Source organism: Malus sylvestris, chromosome 2, assembly GCF_916048215.2.
Source record: "Malus sylvestris chromosome 2, drMalSylv7.2, whole genome shotgun sequence".
NCBI classification, from domain to species: Eukaryota; Viridiplantae; Streptophyta; class Magnoliopsida; order Rosales; family Rosaceae; genus Malus; species Malus sylvestris.
In genome coordinates this window covers 1,422,986-1,441,024 of record NC_062261.1, presented here as the reverse complement: position 1 = coordinate 1,441,024, position 18,039 = coordinate 1,422,986, and the positions used below count along the sequence as shown (strand labels likewise).

At 40.6% G+C, this 18,039-nt stretch overlaps 5 protein-coding genes across 5 annotated transcripts; 3 read left to right on the top strand and 2 right to left on the bottom strand.

The window, feature by feature from the left end:
• Positions 1-286: 286 nt before the first annotated feature.
• LOC126591437 (protein PHOX1-like) lies at positions 287-4,003 on the bottom strand. The gene is made up of 4 exons (XM_050257117.1): positions 3,501-4,003; positions 1,170-3,301; positions 818-1,068; positions 287-681 (listed from the first exon to the last, which is right to left on the bottom strand). The coding sequence occupies exons 2-3, from the start codon at positions 3,211-3,213 to the stop codon at positions 920-922; spliced, it is 2,193 nt and encodes a 730-aa protein (XP_050113074.1). The 5' UTR covers positions 3,214-3,301; positions 3,501-4,003; the 3' UTR covers positions 287-681; positions 818-919.
• A 2,394-nt stretch (positions 4,004-6,397) lies between these two features.
• LOC126613829 (protein OS-9 homolog) lies at positions 6,398-9,339 on the top strand. The gene is made up of 8 exons (XM_050281438.1): positions 6,398-6,615; positions 7,129-7,205; positions 7,659-7,859; positions 8,000-8,071; positions 8,514-8,629; positions 8,741-8,807; positions 8,891-8,997; positions 9,111-9,339. The coding sequence occupies exons 1-8, from the start codon at positions 6,531-6,533 to the stop codon at positions 9,256-9,258; spliced, it is 873 nt and encodes a 290-aa protein (XP_050137395.1). The 5' UTR covers positions 6,398-6,530; the 3' UTR covers positions 9,259-9,339.
• Positions 9,340-10,615: 1,276 nt separating this feature from the next.
• LOC126613820 (protein ANTAGONIST OF LIKE HETEROCHROMATIN PROTEIN 1-like) lies at positions 10,616-12,302 on the top strand. The gene has a single exon (XM_050281424.1). It carries the CDS (start codon positions 10,771-10,773, stop codon positions 12,100-12,102), a length of 1,332 nt encoding a protein of 443 aa, XP_050137381.1. The 5' UTR covers positions 10,616-10,770; the 3' UTR covers positions 12,103-12,302.
• A 143-nt stretch (positions 12,303-12,445) lies between these two features.
• Positions 12,446-14,891, bottom strand: LOC126613819 (calcium uptake protein, mitochondrial-like). Its single transcript, XM_050281423.1, has 7 exons — positions 14,348-14,891; positions 14,186-14,253; positions 13,840-14,063; positions 13,664-13,747; positions 13,370-13,562; positions 12,971-13,267; positions 12,446-12,871 (listed from the first exon to the last, which is right to left on the bottom strand). Exons 1-7 carry the CDS (start codon positions 14,748-14,750, stop codon positions 12,656-12,658), a joined length of 1,485 nt encoding a protein of 494 aa, XP_050137380.1. The 5' UTR covers positions 14,751-14,891; the 3' UTR covers positions 12,446-12,655.
• Positions 14,892-16,900: 2,009 nt separating this feature from the next.
• LOC126599538 (uncharacterized) lies at positions 16,901-18,013 on the top strand. The gene has a single exon (XM_050265933.1). The coding sequence runs from the start codon at positions 16,968-16,970 to the stop codon at positions 17,763-17,765; it is 798 nt and encodes a 265-aa protein (XP_050121890.1). The 5' UTR covers positions 16,901-16,967; the 3' UTR covers positions 17,766-18,013.
• Positions 18,014-18,039: the final 26 nt, after the last annotated feature.

Here is an 18,039-nt window from a genome sequence, read left to right as displayed (position 1 = left end):
TCTTGCAAGTCATTTTGAAGAGGGGCGAACATTTATTTAGTCACAATTTCTTTGAAAAATAAAATTATTGAGTTTTCGCAAGATCTTTTACCTACGCAATAAAAAAAAAGGTCGTACCCAGTGCACAAGGCTCCCGCTTTACGCAGGGTCTGGGAGAGGTGAATGTCGGCTAGCCTTACCCCATTTATGGAGAGGCTACTCCCAAGTCTCGAACCCGAGACCTACCGCTCATGGGCGAAGGCACTTGCCATCGCACCAAGTAGAGGAAGAACAAATAAGGAAGTGATGTTTGTAACATGAACCTCGTATTCCGGTACAAATTTTCCCCCTAAAACACACTACATTTATCAAATTAATGTTGAATTAAACCCCAAAATAACATGGATTTCACAAAAAATACAATCAAGAACATGCCGTCGTCGACGTCGACACTTCAGTAACAAGTACAAATATTCGGACAGAAACTGTAAAGCGAAGCAGATGAACGCAGAAACTGACTAAAATGAAGATCTGCAACTTCACCTCCGACCCTCCTTACGATCGAAAGAGAAAGAAAAGAACTTGGTTTCTGAACAATCTACTCACATCAGAATTTGAATCCACAAACTATCCACTGTGTATAAAACTAATAGATCATAGCTAGAAGCCTGAATGTAGTTTACAGGGCAGTAGCAAGAAAACCTGCAAAACAGACGAGCGGCGAGCCACTGTGAATTACTCAACGATGAATTTGTACACGAAGTTTTAAGCGTGACACGAAAAGCAACCAAAAGAAATAGAACGAATTCAAGATGTAAAGAAATCAGATCATGCCAACCTCAATGTGCATGATTATATGATCCAACCCGTGGGAACATGGTTGTGAAAGTGTCTAGTGCAATGCTACATTTTCAAGCACCCAAACCTGATACCGTGAAGCTCAAGCATGCTCCAAGGCAGAATAAATTCTGGAAACTCGTCTTCGCAGTAATGGTTCTAACCGGAATGATGGAATTCCAGTCTGCCACTTTTTCGCTTCTTGCATCTCGTTCCAAGCTTGAACTATCTCGTCAATTTTGAACCCCAGACCTGCAACAACAGAAAAATGAGCTACTTAAATGTCTAAGGTAATTAAAAGAAATGGCAGCAAATGATTTAGTTTCGGAGTGCAAAACTTTGAGTCGTTTCACCTTCTAATGCATTATCATTTGAAGAGTGGTTTTTGAGCATGACTGCTATATCTGTTGGTGAAGCCCCGGCGAGCCCAAATTTTTCAACTGCGACTTCCAAACATTCGTTCCATACAGGTAGTCCTAACTTGAATTCAACAATAGATCGCTCGTAGAGCATAGTGCCCCATAGGAGATTGATCTGACACCTCATGCTTGTAGCCTGGTCTGCAGCTTCATTTGATGATACGTCTTTGAAAATTCCGTTCAAACCCATTTTCTGCACCTGAGTCTTGACACTACTTGGACAGGACGGTTCAGTCAGGCGTTGCTCTTCCAATTCCTCAAACAGCTGCATGCCTTTTTCCATATTGTCTTCGGCGTAGTTATAAAGTCGCAGAACCTCTGTGGAAGGCCACGTCTCCAGATCAACATTGCTGCTAATAGCATAATACCAAGAAAGTTTTGCCTGTTCAAACTGCTGCTGCCCGAGGGCCAGATAGCCTTCATAAAAGTCTGGTTTGATCTGCAGTGCTTCTTCGTATCTCCTTCCTGCTTGTATGTATTCTTTCTGTGCCCAATCGTATGCACTTTTGATATTTGAAATGATAGATTCTTTCGAAGGATCTTCGGTGAAATACACCTTCTTCCTCGCCCTGGCCATGTGAACATTTCCCCAGTTGAACAGAGCTAAAGCTCCCATTTCTTGGAACTTCATTCCTGCTATGTCAAACAGGTCCTGTGCTTCTTCACTCGTGATTGTCTCCTCCATTGCCTCCGAATAAAGCTTCATGCCAAATTCATGAAGATCCAAGTATGCATCAGATTCAATCCCGGCATAGTTCTTGAACAGCTGAGAAAAACTGATTATCCAATCCTCAATGCAAGGTGGCCTCTTTGTATCCTTGTGTTTTACCACGCCATTCTCAGCTACGCTATGTTGCCTGTTTTCCTCGATTTCCAGTTTCTCGAAGAAGGGATCCTGCTTGGGGTTAACTTCCACTACGTAAAGCCTGACAGACCCTTCCGATTCTGTTGATCCTTCAGCCCATCTCAGCTCTTCGTTACTAGTTATTGTGACCAAATCACCTTCTTGGTCTCTATACTTGATAAGAACTGCTTTGGAGCTTGGAAACCGGTCACGAACAACCTCTCTTAGTTGCAGGAGGGTGCAATATACAGGCAACTGAGCCCATCTTATATCCTCTCCAAATACCAATTTCACACTTCTTTTAGGCCCTTCTTCCTTTATGCTGCTGATTGTCTCCTCCACAACTACCTTGACCTCTACCTTCTTTTCCTCGGTTATTTCCACATCCTTCTTGTCTTCAGCTATTTCCACAGACTTCTCTTCCTCAGCTACGTCCACAGCCTTCTTTTCCTCGATCTTCTCCTCAGCCTTCTCCTCAAAATTCTCCTCGGACTTCATCCCAGCATCTTTTTTTCCCTTCTTCTTCTTCCGACTCTTCAACTTCATTACTTTCCCTGGCTGCAAAGCATGACTTGGTTCAACATAATCCAGAGGCAACTCAATTACTGTGTCATTCACCCTCAACCCCTTCTCCTCAAGTACGTTTTTCACCCGTTCTGCGATCTCCATTGCCATGACATTTTTTGGCTCCAGGTTCAAGACAGTGCCAACATCTCTCAGAGCCAAATCCAACCTATTCAAAGCCTCGTAACACTTTGCCCTCTTCAACAGCGCCTTACTGTACGTAGGCGTGACTTCAAGCACCAAATTACACTCATTGATAGCCCTCGGGTACTCATTCAACCCCATCTGCATATAGCACGCTGCCATGTTACTCCTAAGATAGGATACATCGATATGGTTTCTCGGAAGCAGTTTGAGGGCTTTCTCATATTTCAACAAAGCTCCTTCAACATCCCTCTTCTGAAACAACTTGTTCCCCTCGTCCTTCAGTTCTTGAGACATCGAGATGAAAGCTTCTGTGTCCTTATCATTGGCTTCCGGGCTAGTATCCCCGACTTCGCTTTGATTCGAACTATCACCTGAAATTTCTCCTGCATTTTTCTTCTTTTTTCCTCTTTGCTTCCCCATCATAAACTCAACAACTCAGACAATACGTTTGAGCTACACCGAAAACTCAAACGTAATCTCACTACAGACCTCAATGCTCAAAACTCAGTACCTGATCCAATTAAGTAAACAGGGAAACAAAACTTATTAAAACCACTAATATCCTGTTTCCCCAACTTTCCCGAGAAACAAACAAGTCCTTTGCACAAGATAAACGAATCCAAGCCCAAAACTCAATTCAACACAAAACAGTTTCTCACGATTCACTCATGCAACAACAAAACAAATCAGAAACACACAGAGCAGCATACCAGAAGCAAAAGAAAAGCACTTTTCCCAGAAGCCAAATGCACCCAAAAAACCTCCTCCTGGAAAATCTGAAGCTACTACCTTGAAAGCTCAACTGGGATATCTTTCCCCAACCATAAAAATGACAAATTCATCAACTTTTTCCCTCCAAATTAGGATTTGTCACTGCCCACCAAATTAAAACAAATCCCAACCGAAAGAGAAGCAGCCGGCCCCCAATTCAGCTCAAAAAGCAAGCTTTGAGAAAAACCAAGCTTCTGGGGAGAGAGAAACTTATCTGGGAAATGAAAGCTCCGGCGTTTCCAGGAAAATCTCAGCCGAGAAAAGGAGAGAAAATTCTCTGGGCGAACGGGATGTTGCCAGAAATGGAAGGGGAAAAGAAAACCGACCAATGTCCGTTGGCTCCTTTTGTTATGCGGGAAGACACGATTTTTGCCTTTGTTCACTGCTTAACGTGTACGCCACAAAACCAGAGAGACGAAGAATCTGATAACTTGTAATTTCATCTTCTTTGTATTTCATCAAAATATAATATTGAAATTACAAAAAAAATAAGAGTAAGGAATTAAAAAATTTAAGATGGTGGGCCCCTTGTTTCCGTGATTTCCAAGTTTCTTGGGGCTATTTGATTAGAGAGATTTTTCAATGTGCCGTTAATCCAGCTCGGTATAACAAGTATCATAGTACAAATAATTGAATATTGAAAAGAAGTTATAATTTCTTTTATTATGATGTTTGATGTATCAAATTGTTTTTTCGACACATTGAAAATTTCTCTTTCAATTAGCTATGGCCAGAGATCCAGAACCATTGAGCTGCTTGGATTTGCAATTGACTTCTGTTTGCTTGTTGTTGTTTTTTTTTTTTTTAAATTTATTATTTAATATTTGGCTAACAAAAAATATTTTAAAAAAAAGGAGAAAAAGCAAAAATACGGAGAAGAATACGATGGAGGGGTAAAATAGTCATTTCAGGAGGAAAAGCATGCAACTGGAAAAAGTGGGCAACCTCAACTTTTTGCCAGAGTGTTGCCCACGTGGCTGAGTGGGCATGTGAAGGAAAGTAACTAACTATCAAATATGGCGGGCCAAGTTCAACTGCCAAAATCACAAAGCATAAGAAAGTTTTTGCAGACTCGGCGAGTGGCAAGGCAAATCACATGGACAATTACAAGACAAGAAGTAGTGGCCTTTTTAGGAATTAAGACAGCCTGTTGGGGGACCCTCTATAAACTAAAGTATACTTCTAAGACGTTTCTAGAATGTGATACACATGTGGAGAAGTATTATTCTATAATTAAACGTCGTAACAGTATCACAAATTAATTATGCACTGTTAAGTTAAAACATATGATAATATAGTGAGATATCCCGAACCGGGATCATTGGTTAAGACAAGTATGTTGCAAAGCTAGAAGCCACGGCCCACCAACCTCTTGAACGTTTCTTTGGAGAAGAACTTTCTTTGATAATTTTTCGTAATAGTATCACAAGTTAATCATGCATTGTTAAGTTAAAACACATGATAATATAGTGAGATATCCCAAATCGGGGTCAACGGTTAAGACAAGCATGTTGCAAAGCTAGAAGCCACCGCCCACCTCCCTGTTGAACGTTTGTTTGGAGAAGAATTTTTTTTTGAAAAAATGTCGTAACAGTATCACAAATTAATCACGCACTATTAAGCTAAAACACATGAAAATGTAGTGAGATATCCTGAACAAAGGTCAGCAGTTAAGACAAGCGTGTTGCAAAGCTAGAAGCCACCGCCCACCGCCCTCTTGAATGTTTGTTTGTTTACAATATTTGTGGTCGAGGCATTTTTGCCTTCTTGTGTCTTGTTTAAGTTTTGCTGTCAAGCCAAGTCAATAGATCTGACCAAGAAACAATAGCAATGAAATAAGAGGGCAAGCTGCAAGCATAAGACATCAAAACTTGGGATGAGGATCCTCTCCGGATCCAGGATTCTCACATCCTAACCGTCTCTTACATTATGCAGTTAGTTTTCGTTATGTACTATTTATGTTTAATTTTATATTTAAAATTTAAAAGGATTTTTGACGATCTTACAAGTTAATCATGCACTGTTAAGTTAAAACACATGATAATATAGTGAGATATCCCGAACCGGGGTCAGCGGTTAAGACAAGCATGTTGCAAAGCTAGAAGCCACCGCCCACCTCCCTGTTGAACGTTTCTTTGGAGAAGAACTTTTCTTTGAAAAAATGTCCTAACAGTATCACAAGTTAATAACGTACTGTTAAGTTAAAACACATGATCATATAGTGAGATATTATGAACAAGGATCAGCAGTTAAGACAAGCGTGTTGCAAAGCTAGAAGCCACCGCCCTCTTGAATGTTTGTTTGTTTACAATATTTGTGGTCGAGGCATTTTTGCCTTCTTGTGTCTTGTTTAAGTTTTGCTGTCAAGCCAAGTCAATAGATCCGACCAAGAAACAATAGCAATGAAAGAAGAGGGCAAGCTGCAAGCACAAGACATCAAAACTTAGGATGAGGATCCTCTCCGGATCCAAGATTCTCACATCCTAACTGTTTATCGTACATCGTGCGGCGAGTTTTCCGAATGGGATCCAAATCTCAAAACTTGTTCGTTGGAGAAGCTGTTTTGCTTATGAGGCTGCCTTCGATGGTACGTACGAACCCCTCCAACTTGTAGTTCAGAAATTCAAGCCCAAGTCCACCAATTTGGAGTTTCAAATTCAAGCCCAACCCAATCCAATCTTCCAAATTAAAATTTTGGGCTTTGCAGCCCAACAACAATTTCACAAAAAAAAAAAAAAAAAAAACCACCTCGACTTAGTCAGTCCAGTCAGCAATACCATGTACACGCGGCATCTTCTTATTGGCCAACAGCAGAAGGTTTCAATACCTCTTCCGCTCTGCGTCTCTCTGGTTCTTCCTCGAGACGTAGCAACAGCAGAAGGTTTCAATACCTCTTCCTCCTCCTCCTCTCTCTCTCTGCTTCTCTCTGGTTTCTGCAACTTTTCTTTTTCTCTGAAGAGGTTGAAAAAATGAAGGTGTTGGTGTTTTTGGTTCAAGTTTTGTACGTTCTGAGCTGCCTCGTCTCCGCCGATCAGATCTTCCCAGCTCACCTAGGTTAATTGCCCACTTCCCAAATCCATACATTTACCGCATACTTTGCATAATTTCGTTGTTTCTGCTGAAATTTGTTAAACCCATCCTTTTTTTCATTGCCATTTCTCTCTTTTTTATTACAAAATCTTGTCTTGCTTACCAAATTTTGCAAATTTCTCAACTATATATATGTGTGTGTGTGTGTGTGTGTGTGTGTATGGATTTGGGTTTTTGGCGTTCTACCAATCATTGTCAATCAGCTTCCGAGCTCGAAAGCAATGGCGGAATTTTCAGTTAGTTGGCAATTAGTTAAAAGCATACAGCTTCTAGCTTAATTAGTTTAAAAGTACCTGAGGGTTCATACATGTTGAGCTTTTAGTTTGAAGGCCAAATTTGATGTAGGCTACTTTGATGATCAGTTGGCTGTCTAGCAATTGTTACCATTTCAACTCGATGGATGAAAGTTTGTTCGTTTAATTTGATATATTGTGCTGCAAATTTAAGTTCTTTGATTCTTTGTCGTTTGATGAGCAGGTGGCACATTTCGTCGCAGCTCTCGTGAGCCAAAATACAGGATTGAATTCCATCCTGAAGACTCACCTTTTCATCCTGTAAGCTAATACTATATTTTTAGTATATCCATTGTTTTTACTTGTATTTGTTGTTTAACTTTCACATATATAAGATTTGACGCCAATTTTTTTTAATAAGTATATTTCTTGACTTTATACTTTGTTTTGTAAGTTTATCATCTCCAATTGATCGTGAAAATGCTCGATTTATGCATGCTTCGAAATAGTTATTATATATCAATTCGTTTACAGTTTCCATCCCAAAATTGCACACTTTATGTACTTTAGAATAAGCGATGCATTAGACATTTGCTCCTTGCCAAACCATGCCTCGTATCGTATCATATAATAGACTCAGACAAATGATTCTGTCACTTATTTGTTCCACATTATGGATAAGATCCTGTGTACCTCGCTGATTTGTCTGTGAATTTTTCACTTGTCACAAATACGTAGTATGCTTGATCTAATGATTGGGTACGAATATTGCAGGATGATGGCCAGGAGTCTCTGGTTATGAATAACAATGGACAAAATTTTATATGCTACTTGCCTAAGGTGGAGGAGGCCAAGAGTGGGAAGCAAGTTCTTCAGCAGAATATTAGCAGCATGATTGTGGAAACTGAGAAACGAATTAAAATGAAGACACCGGATGAACTGCTTGAAGTACTCGAGGACCAATGCTTTGTCAGAGTAAGATCCGTGACATTAATACTCTCACTATTGTAGTTATATAACTTATAAAACTACAGTAATACATGTTTACCGTGCCCCCATTGGTTGATGATGCATTTACTGCAAACTACGCTAACATAACAAACTCCTTTATGCAGCAAGAGGGTTGGTGGTCATATGAATTTTGCTATCACAAGAGATTACGACAAATTCATGTGGAAGATGATAAGGTATTGTCTTATGTGCCTGTTAAGTGCTCTCATTTAAATGTTCTATCCTTCTATTGTTAGTTCTTATTTCTTTTGGATGCTTTGTAATATGTTATAACTGCATACAACGAGAGGAAGTGGGATAATATACACGCAAGTGTAAATTAGTTCCACATTTATCTAGTGATCTTGGCCTTTGATGTAGGGTTGGCACACAGTATTTGATGCATTCCCACAAGTCCCCCATCCTTGTAGTGGTTACAGTGGTATATGTAGTAGTTGTGCTACAAGAGTGGTGTCATTGTTCCATTTGACGTTCTTGACCTTTTCTTTTCCAATTCATTATTGTTATTAACGTATTATCATCTTTTTAGATATTCTCATTTCTTGTTGGAACGCTTTCTGAAAATTTAAAACCTCACAATAATACTCATGGATTGGGTACTTTCTTCTCTTAATACAGGTGGTTCAGGAATTTGTTTTGGGTGTATATGATGCAGAGGCCACTGCTGGTGTCAACCGGAACCTCTCTGACATATCTACACTCAAAGATCCACGCTCAAAAGACGCATACCAAAGGTATGGAATTTGGCCTTTACAAAAATGTGTCGGGCAAGTTTGAGGGAAATATTTCTGCGGATAAGAAAGGAGAGATTGAATACAGTTTATGAAATTGTACGGCTCATGTAGGTACCATGCTCATCAATATACAAACGGGACTACTTGTGATCTTACAGACCTGCAACGAGAGACTGAGGTATGGTGTCACTATATTTCTGTAGTTTTTCATTTCCTTTCGCATTTCTCCATCCGGTCCTTACTTCATATGTCATTTTGCAGGTGAGATTTGTGTGCTCAGAGGGCAGAGCTATGATTAATTCAATCACAGAGGTATCCACATGCAAGTATGCAGTTACAATCCAATGCCCCGCACTTTGCAAGCACCCGTCAGTCTCCTTCTCTCCCTCCCTCCCTCCCCCGCTCCATCATGTTTTGTGGCGTGTGTTCTTTTGCGATGTATGTTACTACTAGCTCTAATGACTACGTTTTTCCCCAACAGTGCATTCCAATCAGAGAGACCAGTTTGGCAGACCATTGATTGTAACCTGCTCCCCAAGGATTACAAGGAAACCAAAGCAGAGGAAGAATCTAATCCGGTTGCAGACGCAGATAGTGAAGATGCTGCTAATGAGGTTTCGGATGAGTAACATGTGTATTGATTCACTTAATCTTTGTGAATAGCAGTAACATGTTCATTGACATTCTTAATACATTTCCTATTGTCGTGAGTGTGGAGCCAAAATTAATACCAAACATCTGGAAGACGACACAGTGAATTTTTTTTCATAAAAAGACAAAATTGCCCTCAATAAATAAGCAGGGCACACAAATATTCTCACATGCATTTTAACATCCGTGGAGGCTTGAGCGGCTGGCTACAACTATACAAGCTCCCAAGCTCGTGATATGAAAATGTTAAATGCATTTAAGATAGGTTCAAATTCTATCTTTAATACATTTTTTGTTGAAGATCAACTCAAAAAAGTAAGGAATCCTCGTCACAATCAATCAATGAAGGTGTTTATTGTTTTGTAATGGCCTATCTCCACCTCATGGGCATGTCTGTGGCTTTGGCCTAGATTGAAGGTGTTTATTGTTTTGCAATGGATTTGGCCTAAATTAAAGGTGTTTATTGTTTTGTAGATAGAAATTCGTTCAAACTGAAGATGACAGTGAGTTTGAGGGTCTGAGACTATTTGAGTACCAATTTGTGATGACGTTTTTTATTTATTACAAGCAATACTATTACTCTAAACTACACTAGAAAAGAGAGAATTTGAATCATGAACACACAAGGGAAATTATTCATTACATGAATTTTTAATCTTAATTTGAAGCAATATTTCACGATTCTCTTTTTTCCTCAAGAGTAAGAGTTTTTCTTTTTGTAAAAGTAATGAAAGATTTTCTCATACAATTAAGTTTCAATTTAAGTAGTGTCATCAACTAATAAACAATTTTCACTTTATAAAAATTTCACTTGATAAAAATTGTCACAATAAACAATCGTCACATAATGAATAGGTTCATGAGAGAATCTAGCAAAGTACCTTTAACCTATGGGGGATTTTTCCAAATTCTAAATAGAAGAAGACTTGGCTGCTGAAATTTCAACAGAAGGTCCTGCTTACAACCAATTCCGGGTGGATATGTATCTAAATTTTGATTTTTTTAATTAAAACTTGAACACATGTTCACCCGGGATTGGCGGTAAGCAGGACCTCTTGCTGAAATTTTCAGTAGCAAAGTAGCGTCCTAAATATAGCAAAACCAAGTGGCCATTGAAAAAGGTTAGGGATCATCTTCGGATCCCTTCTACCAAATCCACTAAGTTCGGATATCTGGACCGTTGAAATTTGATCAAACGGCTACAAATATGGGGTCCTTTAAAAGTTATAATAACTATAACCATTAGATCAAATTTCAACAGTTCGAATTCTCGAACTTGATGAATTTGGTGGAAGAGATCTTGAGAGGATCCCTTTTCATTGAAAAAAAGTCCACTTTAGAAAATGTTGTTTTAGGAAGGACGAAAAAGCAAGAAAAGGAAAAACACCATGTTAATCAGCAGTAATTATACTTGGCACATAACAGTCACTTTCACACTGCGTGCCAACATCTGACTCGTTACTAATCAAGCTCCCAAAGTCCCACCACCAATGGCTGCCGGCGGCGGAGTCGGCGGTACGGCCATGAGCACCACCAAAGGCAATGCCAGAAACAAGAAACAAAGCCAAACGCACGGCAACAACAACAAAAAGCCCCTCAATCAACACCACCTCGTCAGCCTCGTAACCGCCTCCACGTCACTGGCTCATTCATTCCTCGTCCAAAACGACCTCCTCCTCCTTCCCGCCCAAACCCAAACCCTTGAATCCCTCCTCTCCTCCGCCTCCACCTCCCTGTCCACTCTGCTCTGCTTCCCCAATCCACCACCGCAATCGCCATTACGCCCACCGCCGCCGCCTTTAGAATGTTGGTTCAGCCGCTTCCTCTCCGCCACCGCCGCAGACGGAGACTTCGACTTCCTCTGGTCCCAAACCTTCCGCATGTCCGAACACTCCTTCTCCGTCCTCCTCTCCCTCCTCATCCCATTTCTCAATTCCACAATCCCTTCAATCCCGCCCAATTTCGTCCTCGCCGCCGCAATTTACCGCCTGGCCCACGGCGCGAGCTACAAGGCGGTCGGAAGGCGCTTCGGGCTCGACTCCGTGGATGCCTGTCGCGCATTTTACGCCGTATGTAAGGCGGTGAACGATCAATTGGGGGACTTGTTCGAATTCCGGTCAGATATATCCCGGGTATTGGCAGCGTTCGGGTGGATTTCGCTGCCGAATTGCTGTGGGGTTTTAGGGTTTTCGAGATTTGGGGTTGGTGGTGAATTGCTGGGGGCAAATGGGTCATTGTTGGTTCAGGCAGTGGTGGATTCTGGGGGGAGGTTTCTCGATGTCTCCGCCGGGTGGCCCTCCACCATGAAACCAGAATCGATTTTCCGGCAGAGTAAGCTTTATTTGGGTGTGGAGGAGTCCAGGGAATTGCTCAGTGGTCCTGTTTTTGAGCTTGGGAATGGGAATTCCATTCCTCAGTACATACTGGGGGACTCTTGCTTCCCTCTATTGCCATGGCTTCTAACACCTTATGTAAGGTCGGATGAGGCGGATAGTTTCGGTTCAATGGAGAAGGCGTTTAATGCGGTGCATTATCGGGCAATGGGGTTGGTTGGGACAGCTTTTGGGAGGCTTCGGGCGCGGTGGCAGCTATTGGCTAGGCAGTGGAAGGAAGAGTGTGCGGAGTTTCTGCCGTTTGTGGTGGTTACAGGGTGTCTGCTGCATAACTTTCTGATCAAGTGTAGCGAGCCGATGCCAGATGACAATGTGAGGGGCTTAAAGGAGGAGGAGCTTCCTGTTTTTGATGGACAAGTGAACGAGAGTGGCGAGCGGATGAGGGATGTCCTCGCCATGCACTTGAACAGGGTAAGCCTCAGAAGATGAATTCTTTTGTTGCCTTGTAGTTGCTATGATCGATTAGCGGTGCATTAGGCTTTCGGAGAGAATTTTTTGGATCAGTTGGAGTCTTGATATGGTCTGCTTTCACTGCATTTATGCATGTATTTTTGTGTGTAAATAGCCAATGAAGACCATCAATGTCAAGACATTGAATGTGTTTCCTCAATCAAATTTCTTTCCGAATACTGGTTTCTCATGCTAGCATACGTTATGATCTTCGGATTAGATTTTGCATTTCTTATCTTGTCCTTGATGCTAAGTATCTGTGATGTTATGCGTATCAGTTGCGCAAAATCGGCGCCATTAGCAGAAAATATTGGTTCACGAATTAACAAAGATATCTGCACTTATGTATTAGTTTGAAGTGATAATGGTTATGTAGGGTTACAAAAATTGGTAAGATCAGCCTGCTGTGATATATAATCCTTCAATCACAAACCCAGCCAGATTCGCTAATTACATCTTTTCGGCTCCAACCCTAGATTAGAGCCGTAAACAACATTTGGTTACGTGAGTTGAAGGTAATCCATGTATGATCTTAGAAACCAGAGCTGCAGTTGTTCTGACCAAAAGCTTTACCAGCACAATTAAACCAGCAAGATAGGAGTCCCCTTATGCCCGTCTCTTGCGTTTCGCCTCCCCGACTTTGTAAAACTCTTACGAACTCATTTGCGCTTAAATCTCCGTCACCATTTGCATCGAATAGATGGAATATTATGTCAAGCACATTGGTAGAAACAGAGATGCCACATACCTGTATAAATTGAAAGTGATCAAAGCATTAGCACAATAAGCTACTAGTTAATGACCAACGAAGCTACCTAGAAATGACAATGACAGATCGGATAAGTACTCGGGAAGCAGCTCTCTGGAGATCACTTTTCGTCAACACCCCGTTAACTTCTCCGTAACTGAAAAGGGCCAGAGAGAAGGACTGCAAGTTCTTACGGAGCTCCGCGAAATCTTTGAATTCCTTGTATGTGATTCTTATGTTCTTAAGACGTGCGTCGTTATCAATTTCGTCCACCCGATCAAGCAACTTGTTTATTTCACTGCTATCAGCCGATGCAACCAAGGAGAACGCGAAGTCTTTAGCCAATATGGTTCCTTGTGCTGTGAAGTCGTAGTGAGCAAACTCCAATCGCAAAATCTTTCAAATTCGAAAACAGAGGAAGAAAAAGAGACAGGAAAAGGATCAGCTGACAGAAAAAATAGCTTGATACAATCACAACCCTAAGAAAAAATCGCATACTTCTTCGTGTAAATCCCGGAAAAACTGAACAAATCTTTCAAGTTTTAGACTTTTTTTGCCGTCTTTGCCGAAGAAGTACTCGAGTAGGCCTCCGTCTTCGACAGAAACATTGAGCCTGTGGCTATCCGTGTTTTGTTTGCTTTGAGATCGCATCAAGGACATGACTTTATTAAACTCCAGCTTATCAATGTCTCTGTGAATCACAAGTGTAACAAGTTAATTAAGTTTTCTACTAGCAGTACATTACAATGAAAGATTTTTACGACTGAGAAGGCGATGGCGATTTTAACCCACCCGCTGTTGTCGAGATCAAACATTTTAAACGCAATCGTAAAGCTCGATTCAGGGATGCTGAGGAGGTTGACGAAGAAGATGAACCTGATCATATCAAGAAGGAACACGTATACGTTGTTTTAGATCTTAACAAATTTCAATTAGGCTAGAATCATTGTGGTATCAAGATTACTCACTCCGGGAAGGAAATCAGGCCATCTCCGTCAGTGTCGAAAAGCATAAAGAATTTGGAAGGAGCGTACTGCTGCTTGCTGGGAACCTTCTCCCCTCTCAGAGACCCCACTCTAACGTGGGTTGATTCTGAGGGAGGAAATACAGGAACCACCGCTCTCATCAAGTCTGCCGGCGTCATAAACGCCTCTCCGTTGGGGTTTTTAACCGATGCAAAGTAGTCGAATAGCTGAAAACCACAAGCACACAACACAAAACACAAGCATGTAGTGTTTGCAACCACGACAATCATCAAACAAACAAAATTACAACTTATAAAAATCAATTTTCCGAGGAGTGCATGATCCATACCTTCTCCGGAGGACTTTGATCTCGGAGCCGCTTTTCATACGTAAAGAATTTTCTTCTCCTATATGAAACTGAGACGAGATCCATCAGGGTAAAACATAACAGAAACCTCGGAAAACACGATACACAGATAAGTTGAAGAAAACAAAGAAACAAACAAGGTACCATCAAAGAGGGAAAACTGAGTTTTGTTTGTATCTTCGCCGATTGCAAATGCCGCCTCCTTGGGATAATTATCAGCGTAAGAAACGTAGGAATTTGGATCCAGAGAAGAAGAAGACCAATACGAAAACCCTAGACTGGTCCCGAGAATCAGAACCCCCGAAGAAACGGATCTCAGCAACAAATCAAAAGTGTTATCGGAGCCTGATCTACCATTATGACTGCCACCATAGCCAAATCTGCCAACCGATGAGCTGAGTGAAGAAGAAGAAGAAGATGGCGATGAAGCGACCGAGGAGGAGGGTTGCGATTTGTTGAATGGAGGACGAGAGCTGAGGCTTTTAACATCCGAAAAAAGCCGGTGGATGGACCCTGAGGATCCCCTCGAAGATGCCCGTGAAAACATACTATGAGTCTACGGTCTTTAGGGTTAGGGTTTCTGACGTATATGGCGAGCTAGTTGAAGTTTAGATGCGAAAAAACATACAGAGAATTAAATTAAAGGGGTGATAGAGATTTTTCTTGTCAAATTTGGAAGCGGTGGAGATTATAAATAGGCGAGGGTGAGAGGGTGAGAGGGAGAGAGGATGGTACGGAATCGGGTACGCCTTTGGAGCGGGAACAGTGGTTGGCACTTCAAGGGTTTTGACTGAACCTGATTGTAACGGTTTTTTCAAAAGTTAGTTTGTGGCTTGGGTCTATTTGCGTCTTCTCAGTCGATTTTCCACACATAGATTGATCAGATGGGTTACAAATTCATCGAGTTAGAATTTATCGAAAACAAGAGGATGAAAGAACATAAATCGAAAATATAACAGATCTAGCGAATACAATTTCATACGTTGACTTAAATAGAAAATTAAAGATTCTAAGTAACCCTAAATGTTTTGTAATATTCCCAAAACGTAACAGGAAAGAAAGTACTCTTTATACACCTTGCCGAATTTTGTCACGCTTGTATTGTACTCATGCTATCCTAAAAATCTCAAATATCCACCTTGTTTCCCTTTCTAACATCATACTTAATGCTTAAGTTTGATGTTTCTCTCTTGGGTGATTTATTGCCAATTTCGAACCACTTTAGATAAATTAATTTATCCACTTTGGTCATCTCTTTTTTTTTTCCTACGTTATATTAATGTGTAAAAACTTGGTAAATTGATCAAAATACTAATTACAAAGTTTGGAAGAGTAAATTGTTTGTAGATGAACTCTAACTATCGTTCTACAACTATAAGCATATAATTCTTGTATGAGCAGTAAACTACAGTAAATGACTTCCACTGCCCAAAACTAAGAAGATTTTTCATTGTACTAAGCACACGACTCGTTACATCAAATATAATAATATAATCAGTTGTCACTTAGTACTACAATCTAGTAGTATTCTTCTTCACTTGGTAAGTGAGAGGTCTCAGGTTCGATTATTGCCAAATGCGAATTTGAATCACATTATTGCTAGCCCATTGTGCGACTTAGCCCACTCCTCCATCCCCTTAGTATAAATAATATCATTTGTTAAATACACACACACATATATATATATATATATCAGTTGAAAACTTGAAGAAGAAAAAAATTCAATTAATTGTATTATGACAATTGATGTACTGGATCATGTACCTAATACTGAAAAATTTCTCCAAAACTACGTTACTTTTTGTCTTTATTTATTCTACGGGGATAAGAGGTAACGGTAGGTTGACAAGATTAAATGTCATTTAAAGAATGTTGCAGATTTGTAGTAGGTTATTAAGTCATATCACCTTTTTGGGAAGAAACATTGTCACAATCTAGCAGGTAAAGCAGTTAATAGCAATGAGTTGGAGTAAAATAAAGTTATTGGACCCTTAAAACTGGAAGAGATTTTTCAGTGTGTTTGAAAAACACTTGAAAAAAAAATTTTCTACTTGTATAATAATATATAACATACCATCCCGTATTCTGGACACGTTGAAAAATCTCTCTAAATTCTGCTGGCGTGTTAAACTTTGCCTTAATGATTTTCATCAAGTGGTAGTAGGTTATCCAATTCAATATCCTAACTGCTCCCCTCAATTTTGGGCCCTATAACCTTATGCTGTAGCTTTGAGTTTTCATCAATCATATTTAGTATTTACCTGCCCAATCTCACATGTAATTTGGACTTGTGCTCTATATCATTGAACAAGTGATTACTAGAAGTCTAGAACTATTCAGTTTTTATGATTTAGTTTCTGTTTACTAAAACATGTAGAATAACGAAGTATTTGCATAGGGCAGAGACGGGTTGAATCATGAACATGAGATTGGGAAAATGAAATCACCTAAGAATTAATCGAGACGATGACCAGCCATCTAATATCAAACAGAATTTAAATTGTTCTAGACAGAGATTTTCGGAATCCAGATCACGAGGTCGTTAAGCTCATCCTCAACTTCCAGGATATTGCTAATGTCACATCCAGTCCCAACAACCATCCAAATTTTCTAAGGCCCCATTATTTTATCCACCACATTTAATTTTATTTATTTTCCTTCCCACTTTATCATTTTATATCATCATCTCCTTCTCGTATAAATGTATCACCACATAACAACATAACCCTTCAGGCCTCAGGCACATTTTAGCTTAAGCTAAGCTATGGACTGGTTCACATGGCTGTCAAAAACCGGCCTTGAACCCTCCCTCATCTACGACTACGGCGTCGTCTTTACGCGCAACCAGCTGCAGCTCGACGACGTGAACTACTTCGACCACGAGTTCTTGCAGAGCATGGGAATATCTGTAGCCAAGCATAGGCTAGAGATACTCAAGCTTGCCAAGAAAGAAACCAGATTAGGGCACCCGAAGTCGCTTTTCCGGCTAAGTTGGGCGCTCATTCGGACCAAGAAGTGCTTCTCCAAGTACTTTAACAAGTTGGTTTTTCAGGAGGAGTCTTTCGACGGTGGGGGTGCAACTCCGGCAACACCAACTCGATATCAAGAGCATTGGAGAGGAGCTTTGTTGAGGAAGCATAAGAGTTGTAGTGAGGAGGTCAAGGATGAGAAGCCTATGGTTGTTAAGACTAGGAGTATTGCGCTTTCTGGGCCGTTGGATGGGAGAGTACAGGAGAGATTGATGGCTCATAATAATCCAAGCTTGAAGCTATCTGGACCCTTGGATGGGAAAGTTCATGAGAGGTTAATGTACACAAATAGGAGCCCAAGGCTGACCGGTCCTTCGTTCGCAAGTTTGAGTCCCAAGTTATCTGGACCGTTGGATGGAAGAACGCATGAGAGGATCATGACCCCAAACAAAAGTCCAAGACTTTCTGGGCAGTTGGATGGGAGAGTTGTGAGCCCAAAGTTTTGCTCTCCTTATGAGAAGGAAAGGGAGGATGTTGATTACGATGATCATTCACTCTGGACTGCACTGTTTCAGGATCTGAAACCAACTTGAAGTTTGTGTTTGGTTGGTTTTGTCCTAACAAGAGAGAATATGCCGTACTACCGGAGACATATCTGTTTGCTTTGGTTACACAAAGGGATGTACCGCGACAACATGACAAGATATATGTTCATTTTTTTGTGTGTTCCTACAAGTTTGATGGTTTTTCTACAGTGTATTACTTTCTTCTGCATCCTCTTGTGTTTTTAGATGGGAATGGAAAGCCCTAAATATATTTACTGGTTGATTTGATTTGCCCATCAGTTAGTTGTAATATCTTGAAACA

Excerpts from the sequence above, each read along its gene's own strand:
- LOC126613820 (XM_050281424.1), top strand. The coding sequence starts at position 10,771 with ATGGCTGCCGGCGGCGGAGTCGGCGGTACGGCCATGAGCACCACCAAA.
- LOC126613829 (XM_050281438.1), top strand. The coding sequence starts at position 6,531 with ATGAAGGTGTTGGTGTTTTTGGTTCAAGTTTTGTACGTTCTGAGCTGC. Across the intron at positions 7,206-7,658 it reads AAGACTCACCTTTTCATCCT|GATGATGGCCAGGAGTCTCT; the intron begins GTAAGCTAATAC and ends CGAATATTGCAG. Across the intron at positions 8,998-9,110 it reads CCCGCACTTTGCAAGCACCC|TGCATTCCAATCAGAGAGAC; the intron begins GTCAGTCTCCTT and ends TTTCCCCAACAG.
- LOC126613819 (XM_050281423.1), bottom strand. The coding sequence starts at position 14,750 with ATGTTTTCACGGGCATCTTCGAGGGGATCCTCAGGGTCCATCCACCGG. Across the intron at positions 14,254-14,347 it reads TCAGTTTTCCCTCTTTGATG|TTTCATATAGGAGAAGAAAA; the intron begins GTACCTTGTTTG and ends ATCTCGTCTCAG. Across the intron at positions 13,563-13,663 it reads TTTGATCTCGACAACAGCGG|AGACATTGATAAGCTGGAGT; the intron begins GTGGGTTAAAAT and ends TGTGATTCACAG.
- LOC126591437 (XM_050257117.1), bottom strand. The coding sequence starts at position 3,213 with ATGATGGGGAAGCAAAGAGGAAAAAAGAAGAAAAATGCAGGAGAAATT. Across the intron at positions 1,069-1,169 it reads AAATGATAATGCATTAGAAG|GTCTGGGGTTCAAAATTGAC; the intron begins GTGAAACGACTC and ends CTGTTGTTGCAG.
- LOC126599538 (XM_050265933.1), top strand. The coding sequence starts at position 16,968 with ATGGACTGGTTCACATGGCTGTCAAAAACCGGCCTTGAACCCTCCCTC.